At 58.1% G+C, this 12,676-nt stretch overlaps 1 protein-coding gene across 1 annotated transcript; it reads right to left on the bottom strand.

Moving 5' to 3' along the window:
- Positions 1-8,503: 8,503 nt before the first annotated feature.
- Positions 8,504-12,475, bottom strand: RPS8 (ribosomal protein S8; the record flags this gene model as incomplete). The annotated part of the gene is made up of 5 exons (XM_010154526.1): positions 8,504-8,667; positions 9,310-9,439; positions 10,371-10,546; positions 11,859-11,958; positions 12,327-12,475. Coding segments are annotated over 5 exons (665 nt in total), but the record flags the coding sequence as incomplete, so codon positions are not given.
- Between the last annotated feature and the right edge of the window lie 201 nt (positions 12,476-12,676).

Raw genomic sequence — 12,676 nt, 5'->3', positions numbered from 1 at the left:
CGAGGCCGGCTGGAGCAAGGGGAGCAGGAGAGCGGGTCCCACGGGGGGGTCACCGTCCGCTCTCCCCGCAGGCACTGGGCTGGGGACCGTGTCCTTCTGCGGGAGCCTCCTGCTCGCTGCCAGCCTTACCCTCGACACATCACCCCCACGCTGCAACTGCACAGAGCCCATGGACTTCCAAGCTTTCCGGGAGGCTCCACTCCCCGAGAGCTGCTGCCTCAACTTCACCAGCTCCAACGTCACCCACCTGGACTGGGGCGCACTGGTAAGGGTGCGGGGGCTGCGGGAGCTCTACCTCTCGCACTGCAGCATCACGGATATCAGCAATGCGCAGGGAGTCCCCCCCGCCTTGGAGATCTTGCACTTAAGTCACAACCTGCTAGAAAGTCTCCCTGGAAGTTTTCTGGAAGACGCCCCTAATCTGAGGGTCCTTTATCTGGACAGCAACCAGCTCCAGGAGCTTCCCAAGTCCTTCCTGAAAGCATCGACCCAGGTCCAGGAGGTCTACCTGGGCTTCAATGCCCTGACCTTCCTTCCCGCCAGCCTCCTGAAGCCATCCCTGCTCCAGCTCCAGCTCTCCAACAACAGCTGGGACTGCAGCTGTGCTTTGCTCAGCAACCTGGAGGGTTGGCCCAGCCTGGTCGCTGAAGTTATCTGCCACACACCGGAGCGGTACCGCGGCGTGAACCTCCAGAGCATCCCCCGGGATGAGCTGTGCCGCTCGTACAGCCTCACCGCCCTCTTCATCTGCCTGCCCCCACTCCTCATCCTCGCCAGCATCACCTGGTGCTTCTGCAGGCGGAAGAGAAATTCCAACTACCGCCTTCAGAGCAGGTCCCAGAGCTGCCCGGCCACGGCAGAGAGAGGCAATGTGCCCATGTCTGCAGAGGCCCATCACTACGTCCCCTACGAGCTGCCTGCTGCCCCCTCCAAGACCAAGAAGAAGGTGCTGTTGGGGAGCCAGGTCCTGCTCCAGCCCTCTGTGGACCCGCTGGAGAGCAGCAGGGACCTCTACGAGGAGGTGGAGATCCAGGTGGGATCCCCCAGCAGTTCCCAGGTGCTGGCCCATGAAGGGCAGCGGGGCATGGGGCAAGGCAGGCAGTGGGACACACCGGCACCAAGGGCAGAGGAGCCAGAGGTGGACACTGTCAGCGTGAGCGAAGTCCTGAAGGACTCTGCTGACCGGGAGAAGATGTATATGAACCAGTCAACCAGCTATTACAACCTGGTACCCGGCATCGAGCTGGAGGACTCGGACAACCTGGAGTATGAGAACATCGACCTGCACTGATGCCGGGACTTGGGCCGTGTCTGGGACACGCCAGGAGGATGGCAGCAGCTGGGTGGTAGTGAAAGCCAGCAGAGCAGGAGAGGCACGCGCTGTCCTGCCGTGGCTTGCAGTGGCTGCTTGCAAAGCTGTGCCCCCAGATTCCCATCCCTTCCCCTGCGCTACCAAGTGCACCCCTTGCTTACCGTGTGCCTCAGCTGGGCAGGGTGTGAGGGTACTTTGGGCACTGGGGGCTTTGACACAGACCAGACATGGGCTGGCAGTGCCTGAGGAAGGACGTGGAGAGGAGGTGGGGGACCAGGTGACAATACTGTGTGTCTCAACAGCGACAACTGTGTGTGGCAGAACCACTGGATGGGGCCTCCATCCTCTCCCTGGAGCCAGATGGCATCTGGCACAGACCTGCTGCTCCCCAGCCCACATAAAACAGGGCCTGGGGACGTGAGATGGGGCTGGTTCTGCCTACGTGGTTCAGGGGGGTCACACGTGGATGAGGTGCCTGCCCTGGGCTTGACAGGAAAAGCCTGGGGTGGCCCTTCCTGCTCCCCACCCCACATCCCATGGTGTCCCACTGTGTGGCACGGGGGCAGTGCACATGTGCTGCTGTACACAGGACTGCATGCACACGTGTGTGCAAGGACTGTGCATGAGTGGGTGTGAGTGGGTGTGTGGGGCACAGACGCCTGTGGGGAGGCACCCACAGCCTCCCCTGCCCTATGTGCTGCCAAGAACTCTAGGACCCAGCTCTCAATCATAAATAAATCATTTTACTCCTGGCAGTGTGGCTGTGCTTGTGTCATCATGGTTTGGGGTGGTGGGGAGCTGGTTGATGGGATGTGGGTGAGCACAGGGATGGGGAGGTTCACACTACCCCATCTCCCCTCCTGTGCCCTGGGTGATGCCCTGGTGTGGGTCTTGTCAGGAGTCCCTGGACCGCTGTGCTGGCCTGGCAGAGCAGAGCTGGGCACTGGCTGAGGGCAGGCAGAGCCCCTGCCTTGCTCTGTGACGTACAGCCCCCCTGGAGAAGGTGCCAGCTCCTGGGAATGGGACAAAAGCTGGGGGGCTGTAAATCACCACCCTGCACAGGCACATCCCCAGTGAGTCTCACCCATGGGTGCTCCAGCCCTCGACCAGGGATGGGGGGGATGCAGGTATCTTTCAGCCTTGCCCCCTCCCCCAGCCCAGGGGGACATTTCCCAGGCTGGAACCCCCAGCAGCCACCCCACTCTGCACTGGAGCTGCCTGGGCCTGGGCTGGGCGCTGTGCCCAGGCAGGAAGGGAGGGAGCTGGGCAGGGCAGGACGCAGAGCTCCGGCCGGCAAAGGAAGCGACGTTTCCTGCGGAGCACAGCGTGGCCTCCGGCAGCCCAGAGTGGGACGAGCCACAGGCCCCAGCAGTGCTCAGCCCCAGCCCCAGCATGGATCGGGGACAAAGGCGGGATGATTTTCCTGCATGTCTCACTGTCACTCACGGATGTTTCCCACTGGTTTATGGCCTGCTGGAATTTTTCCCTTCATGCTCCCTCCCTGGCCCTGGGAAAATGGCCCAATGCCAGCCTTTAATATGCCTCCATCCTCCTCTGTCAGGTACTGCAGCCAGGGGACCCCAGTGTGCCCCAGCTCATGCTGTCCGCAAACCTCCTGGGGACACGGAGGGACCAGGAGCTCACCCAGGGGCATGGCAGGACAGGCAGGGGTCAGCCATCCATCCCCAGGGGCTGCTTATCCAGCCCATGGCCGCAAGGATGCTCCAGAAACATCCCACAGTCCTCCGTGGGTGCCAGCTCTGCCTGCACACCCTGGAAGGCCCATTCCCAGGGCTGCCAGGAGCGATGCGACCCTCCGTACTTTTCCCTCCTTCTCAAGGAGCCTCAATTCAGCCACCATGCTGCAAAGGGGAATGACCTAAACCGCCCCACTGGGTCCTGCCCAGCCCTGGCTCCAGCACCCACAGTCCCCACTGAAATCTCCAGCTGTGGCCGGTGGCAGGAAGGTGTGACCGACCTGGGGATCCCTGTTCCCTGCCTCTGACAGCTCCGATCCATTGAGGGCTTGGCCTCGTGGGCCCATGTTGGGGTATTTAGGGGAAAGAGACACCGGTGGGACAGTTGGGTGCAGGCAGGGAGCAGGCAGCGACTGCAGCGGGCTTGGGAAGGGCAGGGCAGCTGGGAGGGCAATCCTGCTGCTAAGTCATAGCTCCTGGTGTGGGAGCAAAGTGCATCCCCCGGCCTTGCCGCCTGGATGGCAGTGGGAGCCCCAGTTCTCCTCAGCTTTGCTGGCAGCCAGCGAGAGCCATTCTTCGCCGAGGCACAGGGTTGAGCCATGATGACTGTTTCCTACACATTGAAAGTTGCCAACTCCTGTTTCGGGGGTTTCTCCATGCTGCTCTTCCACTGGAAAGGCAGCATCTACAAGCTACTGTACAAGGAGTTCATCGTCTTTGTGGTACTATATGCTGTGCTCAGCCTCGTCTACCGGTGAGGTCAGTGTGTCCCTCCCTGCTGACCCTCTGTGATGTGCAGAGATGCCCCATGGGTCATGGACTGGGGTCCCTGCAGGGAGGGGAAGAGCCCAGAGCACTCCCCCAGGGAAGGTGGGTGTAGGCAGAGGAGGGCAAGGACCCTGGCAAGGAGGAGGAAGATCAGGTGATGGCTTTTGTGGAGGTCTGAGGCAGAGCCCAAGCCTGCTGTTCGTCCCGACCCCACTGTGCATCCCTGACCCCGCTGTGTGTCCATCGCAGTGGCTGCTGGCCAAGGAGCAGAAACATCTCTATGCCAAAGCGTCTCAACACTGCAACCACTCCACAGACCTCATCCCCACGTCGTTTGTCCTGGGTATGGCAAACCCTGAACTCGGGAGCCAGAGTCCCCTGCTCCTCCCAACACTGGTGGCTTGAGGATGCTCTCACTGCCCATCCTGACCCCAGGCCAAAACATCCCTCAGACACAGTCAGATGGGGGTTGGAGGAGATGGGTGCACCAGGTATGGCACGTGGCTCCCAGACCCACTGACTGCAGCTCCCTGGCCATGGGGAGGCCAGTGTGAGGCTGTGATTTCCCCTGGCCTGCTCCATCCTCCTCATGCCCAGGAAAGGGCCACCTTATCTACAAGCAATGGCAGTCCTGCCCTGTGCCACCTGCACCCAGGAGAGGGAAGAGCCAGGGATGTCCCCATAGAATCATAGAATGGTTTGGGTTGGAAGGGACCTTAAAGATCATCCAGTTCCAACCCCCCTGCCATGGGCAGGGACACCTTCCAGTAGAGCAGGTTGCTCCAAGCCTCATCCAGCCTGGCCTTGAACACTTCCAGGGATGGGGCATCCACAGCTTCTCTGGGCAACCTGTTCCAGTGCCTCACCACCCATCTCCAACCCTACGAGGGGAGCCCAATGGGAAGCACAATGTGCGCTCTATCTCCTGGCCACAGAGAAATGTCACCCCCGGAAATGTATCAGCTCTCTTGGGATGGACTCGTCCTCGCCTCAACCCAACCCCCAGCCACTCCAAGCCCCCCAAGTGCTGTCTCTCGGCGCAGGTTTTTACGTCATCCTGGTCGTGAACCAGTGGTGGGCCCAGTACACCAGCATCCCCCTGCCCGACCAGCTCATGGGCGTCATCTCCAGCAATGTCCACGGCAAGGACGAGAGGGGCCGGATCCTGCGGCACGCCCTCATCTGCTGCGCTCCGTCAGCACCAGGGTGCTCAAGCACTCCCTCCCCATGGACCAGGTGAGGAGCTAAAGCAGGGCGAGGAGCATCCCCACGAGCATCCCCAGAGGGGACCCTCAGCAGCCTGGCACCGCTGCTCTGCCCCTCACCTCTGAGGAAAGCGTTCAAAAGGGGTAACCCCAAATGCAGCCAGGAGATGGGCCTGGAGCCTCACTGACCCCCTGCACAGCCCAGCCCTACCTCTGTCTGGCTGAGGGCTGGAGAAGCATCTGAAGCCCCTGGTCCTGCCCAAGTCCTTGCAAAACCACCCGTCCCCTGCCTTTCCAGTGCCCAGGTGTCCCTGCTCTCCACGGATGACACGTACCAGAACCTGCCCCCCGCTGTGAAGGACAAATACTGGAAGAGTCCACAGTTCAGCCCCCCTACACCACAAGCCACAGCTGCGGAGACCTTGACGCCTTCGTTCCTGCGTTCCACATTCGACATGCGGCGAGTGCTCCGGGGAACAGGAGGGCGAGTGCTTCGGGGCAGCAATAGCAACAGGTGGCCTTGTCCCCACTGGGCCCAATTACAGCGAGCGAACAGCAACCCCCACCCCTGGGGCTGCATTGCCCAGCCCTGCTGGGGCTTGGGGGCTGTGCTGGGCGATGGATGAGCTGCTGGGGCAGGGACACGGCGTCCCAGAGCTGCTGCCTGCCTGCAAATGTTGGGTGGAGGAGGTGAGTGGCACCGGGTGTCCCCGCAGAGGGTGGCAGCCTGTCCCCATGGCCCTGCCACGCTCCCCCAGCACACGAGGATATGGAGCAGAGCCAGCCAGAGGCCGTGCTGAGCATCCCGCACACCCAGACGCCTCTGCTCAGCCACTTCCCCGCTGATGCAAACCCTGCCATCAGCCTCAAAAACTTTGGTCGGGATGGCCAAGATCACCCCCGCCTGCGGCATCGCCGGAGGGACAGCAGCTTCCCCTCCCCTGACCTGAACTGCTCCAAGGACCCCAAGTCAGTGGCCCACATCGAGGAGAATACGGAGGATGAGGAGAATGGGGCCAGAGAGCCCACCATGCCTGGTGGTCACCCAGGGGGGACCAGGCCACCAGAGGCCTCCAAAACACAGAGGAGCTGCCGCTGATCCAGGTGAAGGCATCCAGGTGAGTGCTGGGGCTGACCAGCCAGAGCCCTGAGGTGGCCCCAAAACACCCCCTTTTCTAGGGGCAGAACAGCTGCCCCCATTCCAAGGCACTGCCACTGCCAGCCACAAAGCTCCCTGTCCCCAGACACCTCCCTTGGACCCACTGACCAGAGCCAGGACATCACCAGGTCTCCTGCCACCCAGCCCCGAGCCAAGATGTGTCCCCAGATTGATGGGAAGATCCTGGTGGGTTTGGGATTGGGCAGGCAGCCTCCAACACCAGCCGTTGGCCCCAAAACTGCAGGATTCAGCCTATCCGTGTGGATGATGCCGCTGATGTCCAACTGCCCACACTCCCCCTGCTCCCAGGGGGGACAGCCCAGACCCCAAGCATGGGATGCAACAAGGGCATTAGTCTCGCAGAAAACCAACACCACGATGGAGACGGCCCCCCAGTAGGAATAAAGCTATTGCCAACCTCAGCTTCGAGGTTCTTCCTTGTTGCTGCAAATCACCCCCAGCCGTGAGACAGCAGGGACATCGCGTTTACCCAAAAAGCGGGTGAATCTAGATTTTGCCAAGGAGCGTGCACATCATCCTGGGGCAGAAAGGGCACGGCCCCGAGGACTGACCCCAGTGACACTGTGGCGTATTAGTCCAAGTGATGCAGCCAGAAAGATGCTTTCAGGCCCTGTAGGATTCCTGCACCCAGACATGTTTCCCTGAGAATATTAGCAGGGCTGTTAAAATAGTCCATTTCCTGCAAGCCTCCCTTTTCCAAGCTTTCCTTTACCAGCCCCGCTCCTTCTCCGCCGGACCTGTTAATGCATAACCACGGGGTCATTTCCGGGGTTGCACCATGTCCCGTGAACATACCCCCAAGTTAATACAGCGTGGAGCTGAGCGACCCACAGCAAGGAAACCATACAACCTGCGGCCAAGCCCAGCAGGGTCCAACCGCCCGGGCCACCGCGGGAGCCAGGTGCCACCGTCCTGTACCCACAGCACGTCTGCTCCCGCCACCATCCTGTCCCCACAGCACGCCTGCAGCTGCGGTGGGCGAGAGCTGCCGCTGCCGCCGGGCCTTTTTTTTGTCTGCCCCCGGGCCCTTGGCCTTTGGCAGCCGTTTCTCAGAGCAGGAATTACGTAAGCAGCGTGCGCTGATGGATTAGCTGCGATCCTGCCCACCAGGGGCCAGGTTTACAGCTCCTGCTCCAATACCACGTTGGCACTTGCCCCGTAAGCCTGTTTCTCCATCTGTACAAGCATCCCAAGTCCTGTTTGCACTCTGTGGAGGGCAAGGAGAAACACTCAGAGGAAGCAGCAGTGACACAACCCCCCAAAGTGCCCTCGATCGCTCTCCACACCCCCTCTCAGGAAAGCAGGCGCTGCTGGAGAGCAGGGAAAGTTTACTCCGGATCACTAAGGAGAAGGAATGTGCTTGTGCCAACGGAACCCAGCCCAAGTCCCACTGCTGGTGACTCCAGAAGCGCAGCCACGTGTGAGCGTGACGACCCCCCGGCCCCCAGCCCAGCCCTTCGGCGGGCTCCCGGCTTCAGCCGGCGCATGCAGCAGCCGGCACCGAGATGCAGGGAGCAGCCCCCCAGGAATGACATCCCATGGCCCAGCTTTTGTTCAGCACAGCTTTCCAAGCCCGCAGGAGACGGGGCGGAGAGCTGGAGTTTGTACCCAGCTTTCGAAAGGGACAGCCCACGAGGAGAGCCTGCCCCTTCTGCTAGAAGGGCTTCATCTCGCACTGCGGCGAGACCAGGGAGGTCAGGAGCAGACCAGCTGGTCACTGCCCAGTGCAGCCAGGTTTGCCTAAAAGAGGTACTAGATCCCGAAGGCCATCCCAGCCAACAGGGAACGCCAGGCTCCAGCAGAAGGGGTTGCTGGCCCCAGGCGTGTGTGAGGAGACGGCAGCTGGAGGTACCAGTTTTCAGCCAGACTTGGCACAAACGCAGAGGCCAAGCAGCACAGCTGCTCCCCCGTCACTCCTCTTCCCAGGCAGCAGGATCCCTTTTCCCGCTGACCTCGCCCCAAGATCCCAAAGGCAGCACGTGCCCACCCAACACAGCACAGGCCAGGGAGGGCGCGTGCCCAGTCAGAGCGCGGCAGCTCCCAGAAAGCCCCAGCTCTGAACTGGGGATGGACATTGGCACCTTCCTCCTGCTCGCAGGTTTACAGTACTGGAAATTCTCCACTTGAGCCAAGACAACTCTTCCATGCCCACTTGGTCCACCAAGTCACTGTCCTAGAAGCCAGGGGGGATGGTTTAGTCCAGAGCAGGCAGGGTCAGAGCTTGCCTGAAGACACAGAGGCGCTCAGGGATTCCAGGAGATCCTTCTTCCTTCCCGTTTCGCAGGCAGGAGGAGCTACCCAAGTCTGCTCCGTCCTGCACACACAAAGGAGCACACAACCCTTTACTGTGATAGACTCTTGGTTTTATTCGTTCTCTCAGCAGAATAGTTTTTATTCATTTGCCTTTTCTGGCCTTGATCTTCCTCAAGTAGAACTCTAATTCCTTGCCTTCCAACACGTAGCCATCAGCTCGGCCACACTGTCCAGGTCTGGAGGCAATGCAGGCTGCAAGGAGAAGGCACCCAGTTAAGGTCTAACAGCTCACGACCCTGGTGTACACACCACGGAGAGAGACACTGCACCCACCCCCCCGCAAAAGCACGGAGGAGCAAGTGACCAGTGACAGATACACCCGTTTACATCCTGGCTTCCCAAGGTATCCTGCTCTGCTGGACCGAGTCCCTAGTGAAGTCCTCTTCAGATCTCCAAACTGTCATCGCTCAAGTTTCAGTAGCAGAACTGGACAAAGGTCTCATCACCAGAAGACTTCACCACACTCAACTATCCGCCACAGCTCGACGCTGCTCCGAGTCTGCGGGACGTTCTTCCGACACACAGTGCAGCCCCCAGGGTCTGGGCTCACTCTGCCAGTCTCCAGCCCCATTATTTTTCCTCAAAGGCCAACCAGGAGTGATTAACTCCAGCAGCCTGGCTAGGACATGCACCAATTCAAGCTCCAGAAATGGACTTGCCCTTCCTGCCAGGAGCAGGGTATCTCCAGAGAAGATGAAAGAACAAGCTACGTTTCAGACCCAGAAGATACTCCTGCAGATACTTTAACAATCCCAAAACCAGGATCTGCTCTGCCACCCTGTCTGTGCCCCAGCTCCCTCAGCCCCACCCAGATTAATGCTGCCAGGGACTCACCAAGCAGCTTTCCCTGCTGGAACTGCTCCTCGAGAATACTCGCAATCTTGGCGTTCTTCTTTCGCTCGTCGTATTTTTTCTGGATCTTCTTGGAACGCTTCTTGTTCAAGATTTCCTCCTCTTCAGGAGTCTAAAAACAGTGCAAGGGAAGACAAGGTGAAGCCCACGGCCACGTTCTGCGAGAGCAGGCAGTCTCCACTAACACCAAGGAGACCCCTGTCTTCTGAGCACTGCGCTGCATTTCCCAGCTCATTCCTCCCCGAGGTACAGATCCATCAGCCTCACAGAACCAGGTGCTGTTTCACCTCTGAGGCCGAGAAACGCGGCCTTGCTAACTAGTCACTACTGACAACAAAGCACAGTGCCCTAGGGAAGGGCGCTCTCAGACAAATTACACTGCACAGGCTTCCTGGAGGAATTAATCCTCCTTCAAGAGTGAACACTCTCTTTTCCCTCTCCAGCCACGGGCACGCTCGGGTGTGGTACAGGTCGTAGCAGAGAGGTTGCAAGCTCTCCCCGTGCTTCTAACTGCAGTGTCTGGATAAGACCTGCTTTGTCGTTAATGCAGGAGACAACCTTATGCCGAGCGCTACACACGGGGGTTTAAACACCTTCCAAGAGTCTGGGTGTGCATCTTGAAAAAGAGTAAGACGGGCCTAGTTTAGACACACTTAAGAACACTTAAAAGCAAGCTGAAATGTAGGTAGCAATCCACAAGCTTCTCGTCAGAGCACTCATTCCGCAGCACAAGGATCGATCTGCAAAGTCTTCCTCAGCATCATACGTGTCATCGCTCTCCCTTCAGTAGCAGAACTGGACAAAGGTATCGTCATTAGAAGACCAGAGACGGGCAGGCAGGTCCTTGTGTGCAAACAGGAGCTCGGAGAGAGCTCCGAGGTGCCAGCGCTCCATTAACAGAGCCAGACTTGGCCTGGGAGCTGACGGGAACGCAGCCCAGACAACCAATGTTACCCCTGACGGGCACTCGACCCTCTTCTGGCAGGCACTGTCCACCCCCGGCGCGTAACCGCCTCGGCCTCATGGAGCAATCCCCGACATACCAGTTTGGCGCCCTTCTTGCGCCCCAGGGGCAAGGCGTAGTGGGCCTCATACCACTGCCGGTACGGGGTGCTGTCGATGAGAACGATGCAGTTCTTCACCAGGGTCTTTGTCCGCACCAGTTCGTTGTTGGAAGCGTTGTAGACGACATCGATGATCCTGGTCTTGCGAGTGCAGCCTTTCAAAAGAAGAGCATGAATTCAAACCTACAGGGATCAGACAACTGAGAAGACAGACTACAGCGTTTCACACATCCTCAAACCATCTCATGCTCATCACCCCATCTGATGTCCTCCAGCTTCCCTGGCACTGAATTAATTAAGACATACATTCATTTTTCATCGGTCCAACACCCTGTTCCTAGGACAGAAACCTACACCTGGAAACTGATCCACCCCAGGTAAAATAATGGGATCTGTGGCCTTGCTGGAACTCGTCTCAAGTAAGACTAAGCAATCCTAAAAATAAATTCCTTGACTGGGAGATTCCTCAGCAAGTGCCAGTTAACACAGCAGCCAGGGCTCAACACCCTGCATGCTCCCGAGTTACTGAATTAAGCTCTGCAACATAGACTAGAAGCCATTTTTATAGGATGAGGGTTTCTGAGCAAACTGGGAAGGAAAGCTGGTGTTTTCCCCTTCAAGCATTCCGTCTTAGCTACTAGATTTCACCGTTTAGCAGCTGCCTGCCCTGGAGACACAGCCCTCCACATGCAAAGGCCAGGCACAGGGCTGGTTTTCTCCTCCCTGCTCACGTACCTCATCCTTGTTCTGCAAGGTTTGCTCAGCCCCTTCACTGCTGCAGCAACGCCTACGAATGACAGCGCTGATCACAGTATGGACAAGGCTCTGATTGCCGAGCAGAAAGCACATCCCTTCTCCCTGACATCAAGCTGGCCAATGACACACCGCCTTACTGACTGCTGGCTTTACCATCATGCCTGTGCTAAAGTTACATGGTTTCCAGCTTCTAATTCGGAGAAAAACACAATCTTGCTCAGGGGAAATACTACAGACCCCCTCTCCCTCCTGTGCTTTCTGCTTTCGCTTAGCAAAGACTGAGTATGAACTGCACATGGCAGGATGTCTCTGAGAAGGTGTGGCCCTAGGACAAAACCCTCAACATCTGTACCAGACCACCTCTTAGCAAGCGTTCATCAATGAACACAAGTTACATTTACTAAGAATTACCCATATTTAGGTTTTCTGCCCCTCTGTAGTTCTTTCCCAGTAAAACCATACTGCGAGCATGTCACTCAGTGTAACTATGACACTCCAATCACTGTGAACTTAGCAGACATCCCAGTCTTCTAAGGCCACATAAGGTCAAAGTTATCATCACTACGCATGCTGCTTCAGACCCGGTACTGCTCCGCCGTGTTCAAACCCAGCCTACACATCCACACTTGCATCACCATCCCCCTACTCGGTAGAAGTACTAGAGACCAGCACTTCTTCCCTCCCAACACATCAGGCTTATGACGTACTTACATTCTGATCCCCAGGAGAAGTTGCCAACATCCAACCGAAGGGCACGGTACTTCTTATTTCCACCACGAACCCTCACTGTATGAATTCTGCGTGGGCCAATCTAAGGTCAGAAACAAACACCAGGGTGTTGGTGGTGCCGGGACGCTGCACAGCTCGCACAAGAGCCCAGCCAAGTCCTAACCTCAAAGGCAACGTGGTCAGTGTAACTATGACAAACCCCAGCATCGGCAGACACAGTCAACGACCAAAACAGTCTGTTGTGGCTACCTAAGGTGAAAGTTTCATCACTCCAATTGCCTCGTATTGCAAAAACACATCACCGCTTTCCACAGGCATATGGAAAAACACCACCTTTTAAAGAAGCAGCGACAGATCTTTTAGCCACTCACAAAACACAGCATGTATTTAAGCCTCTAAGAGCAATCTGAGTTTGAAAACACAGCTACTGACCACCCACACATCACCCACCTTGGTATTGGCAGGAGGACGCCCCAACTCATACTTCCTCTTCTTGTGATAGGGCTTCCTCTTGCCCCCAGTCTTGCGACGCTTATGCCAGTTGTCCCTGGAGATACCTGAATGAAGAGCAGCGTGGTCAGAGCACGGCACGGAGCCCACTTAACCACGACAGGGCACGGTTCTGAGTCCTCAGCTCTCCAAGGTTGGTATCCGCACAGCACACTCGGCCTTATGCAGCAGTCAGAGAAGCTTCATCATCGATACTCAGATCCGCCTCGACCTCCCCCCTCCCAGCAGAGGTGTGCAAAGAGCGACTGCCCCCACTGTGTCTGACGGGTGTCCCCTGTGGGAAGCAGCCT

This window comes from Eurypyga helias, unplaced genomic scaffold, assembly GCF_000690775.1.
Source record: "Eurypyga helias isolate BGI_N326 unplaced genomic scaffold, ASM69077v1 scaffold25156, whole genome shotgun sequence".
Lineage (NCBI taxonomy): Eukaryota > Metazoa > Chordata > Aves > Eurypygiformes > Eurypygidae > Eurypyga > Eurypyga helias.
The sequence above is the reverse complement of the archived record's forward strand: the minus strand, read 5'-3'. Positions and strand labels throughout refer to the sequence as shown.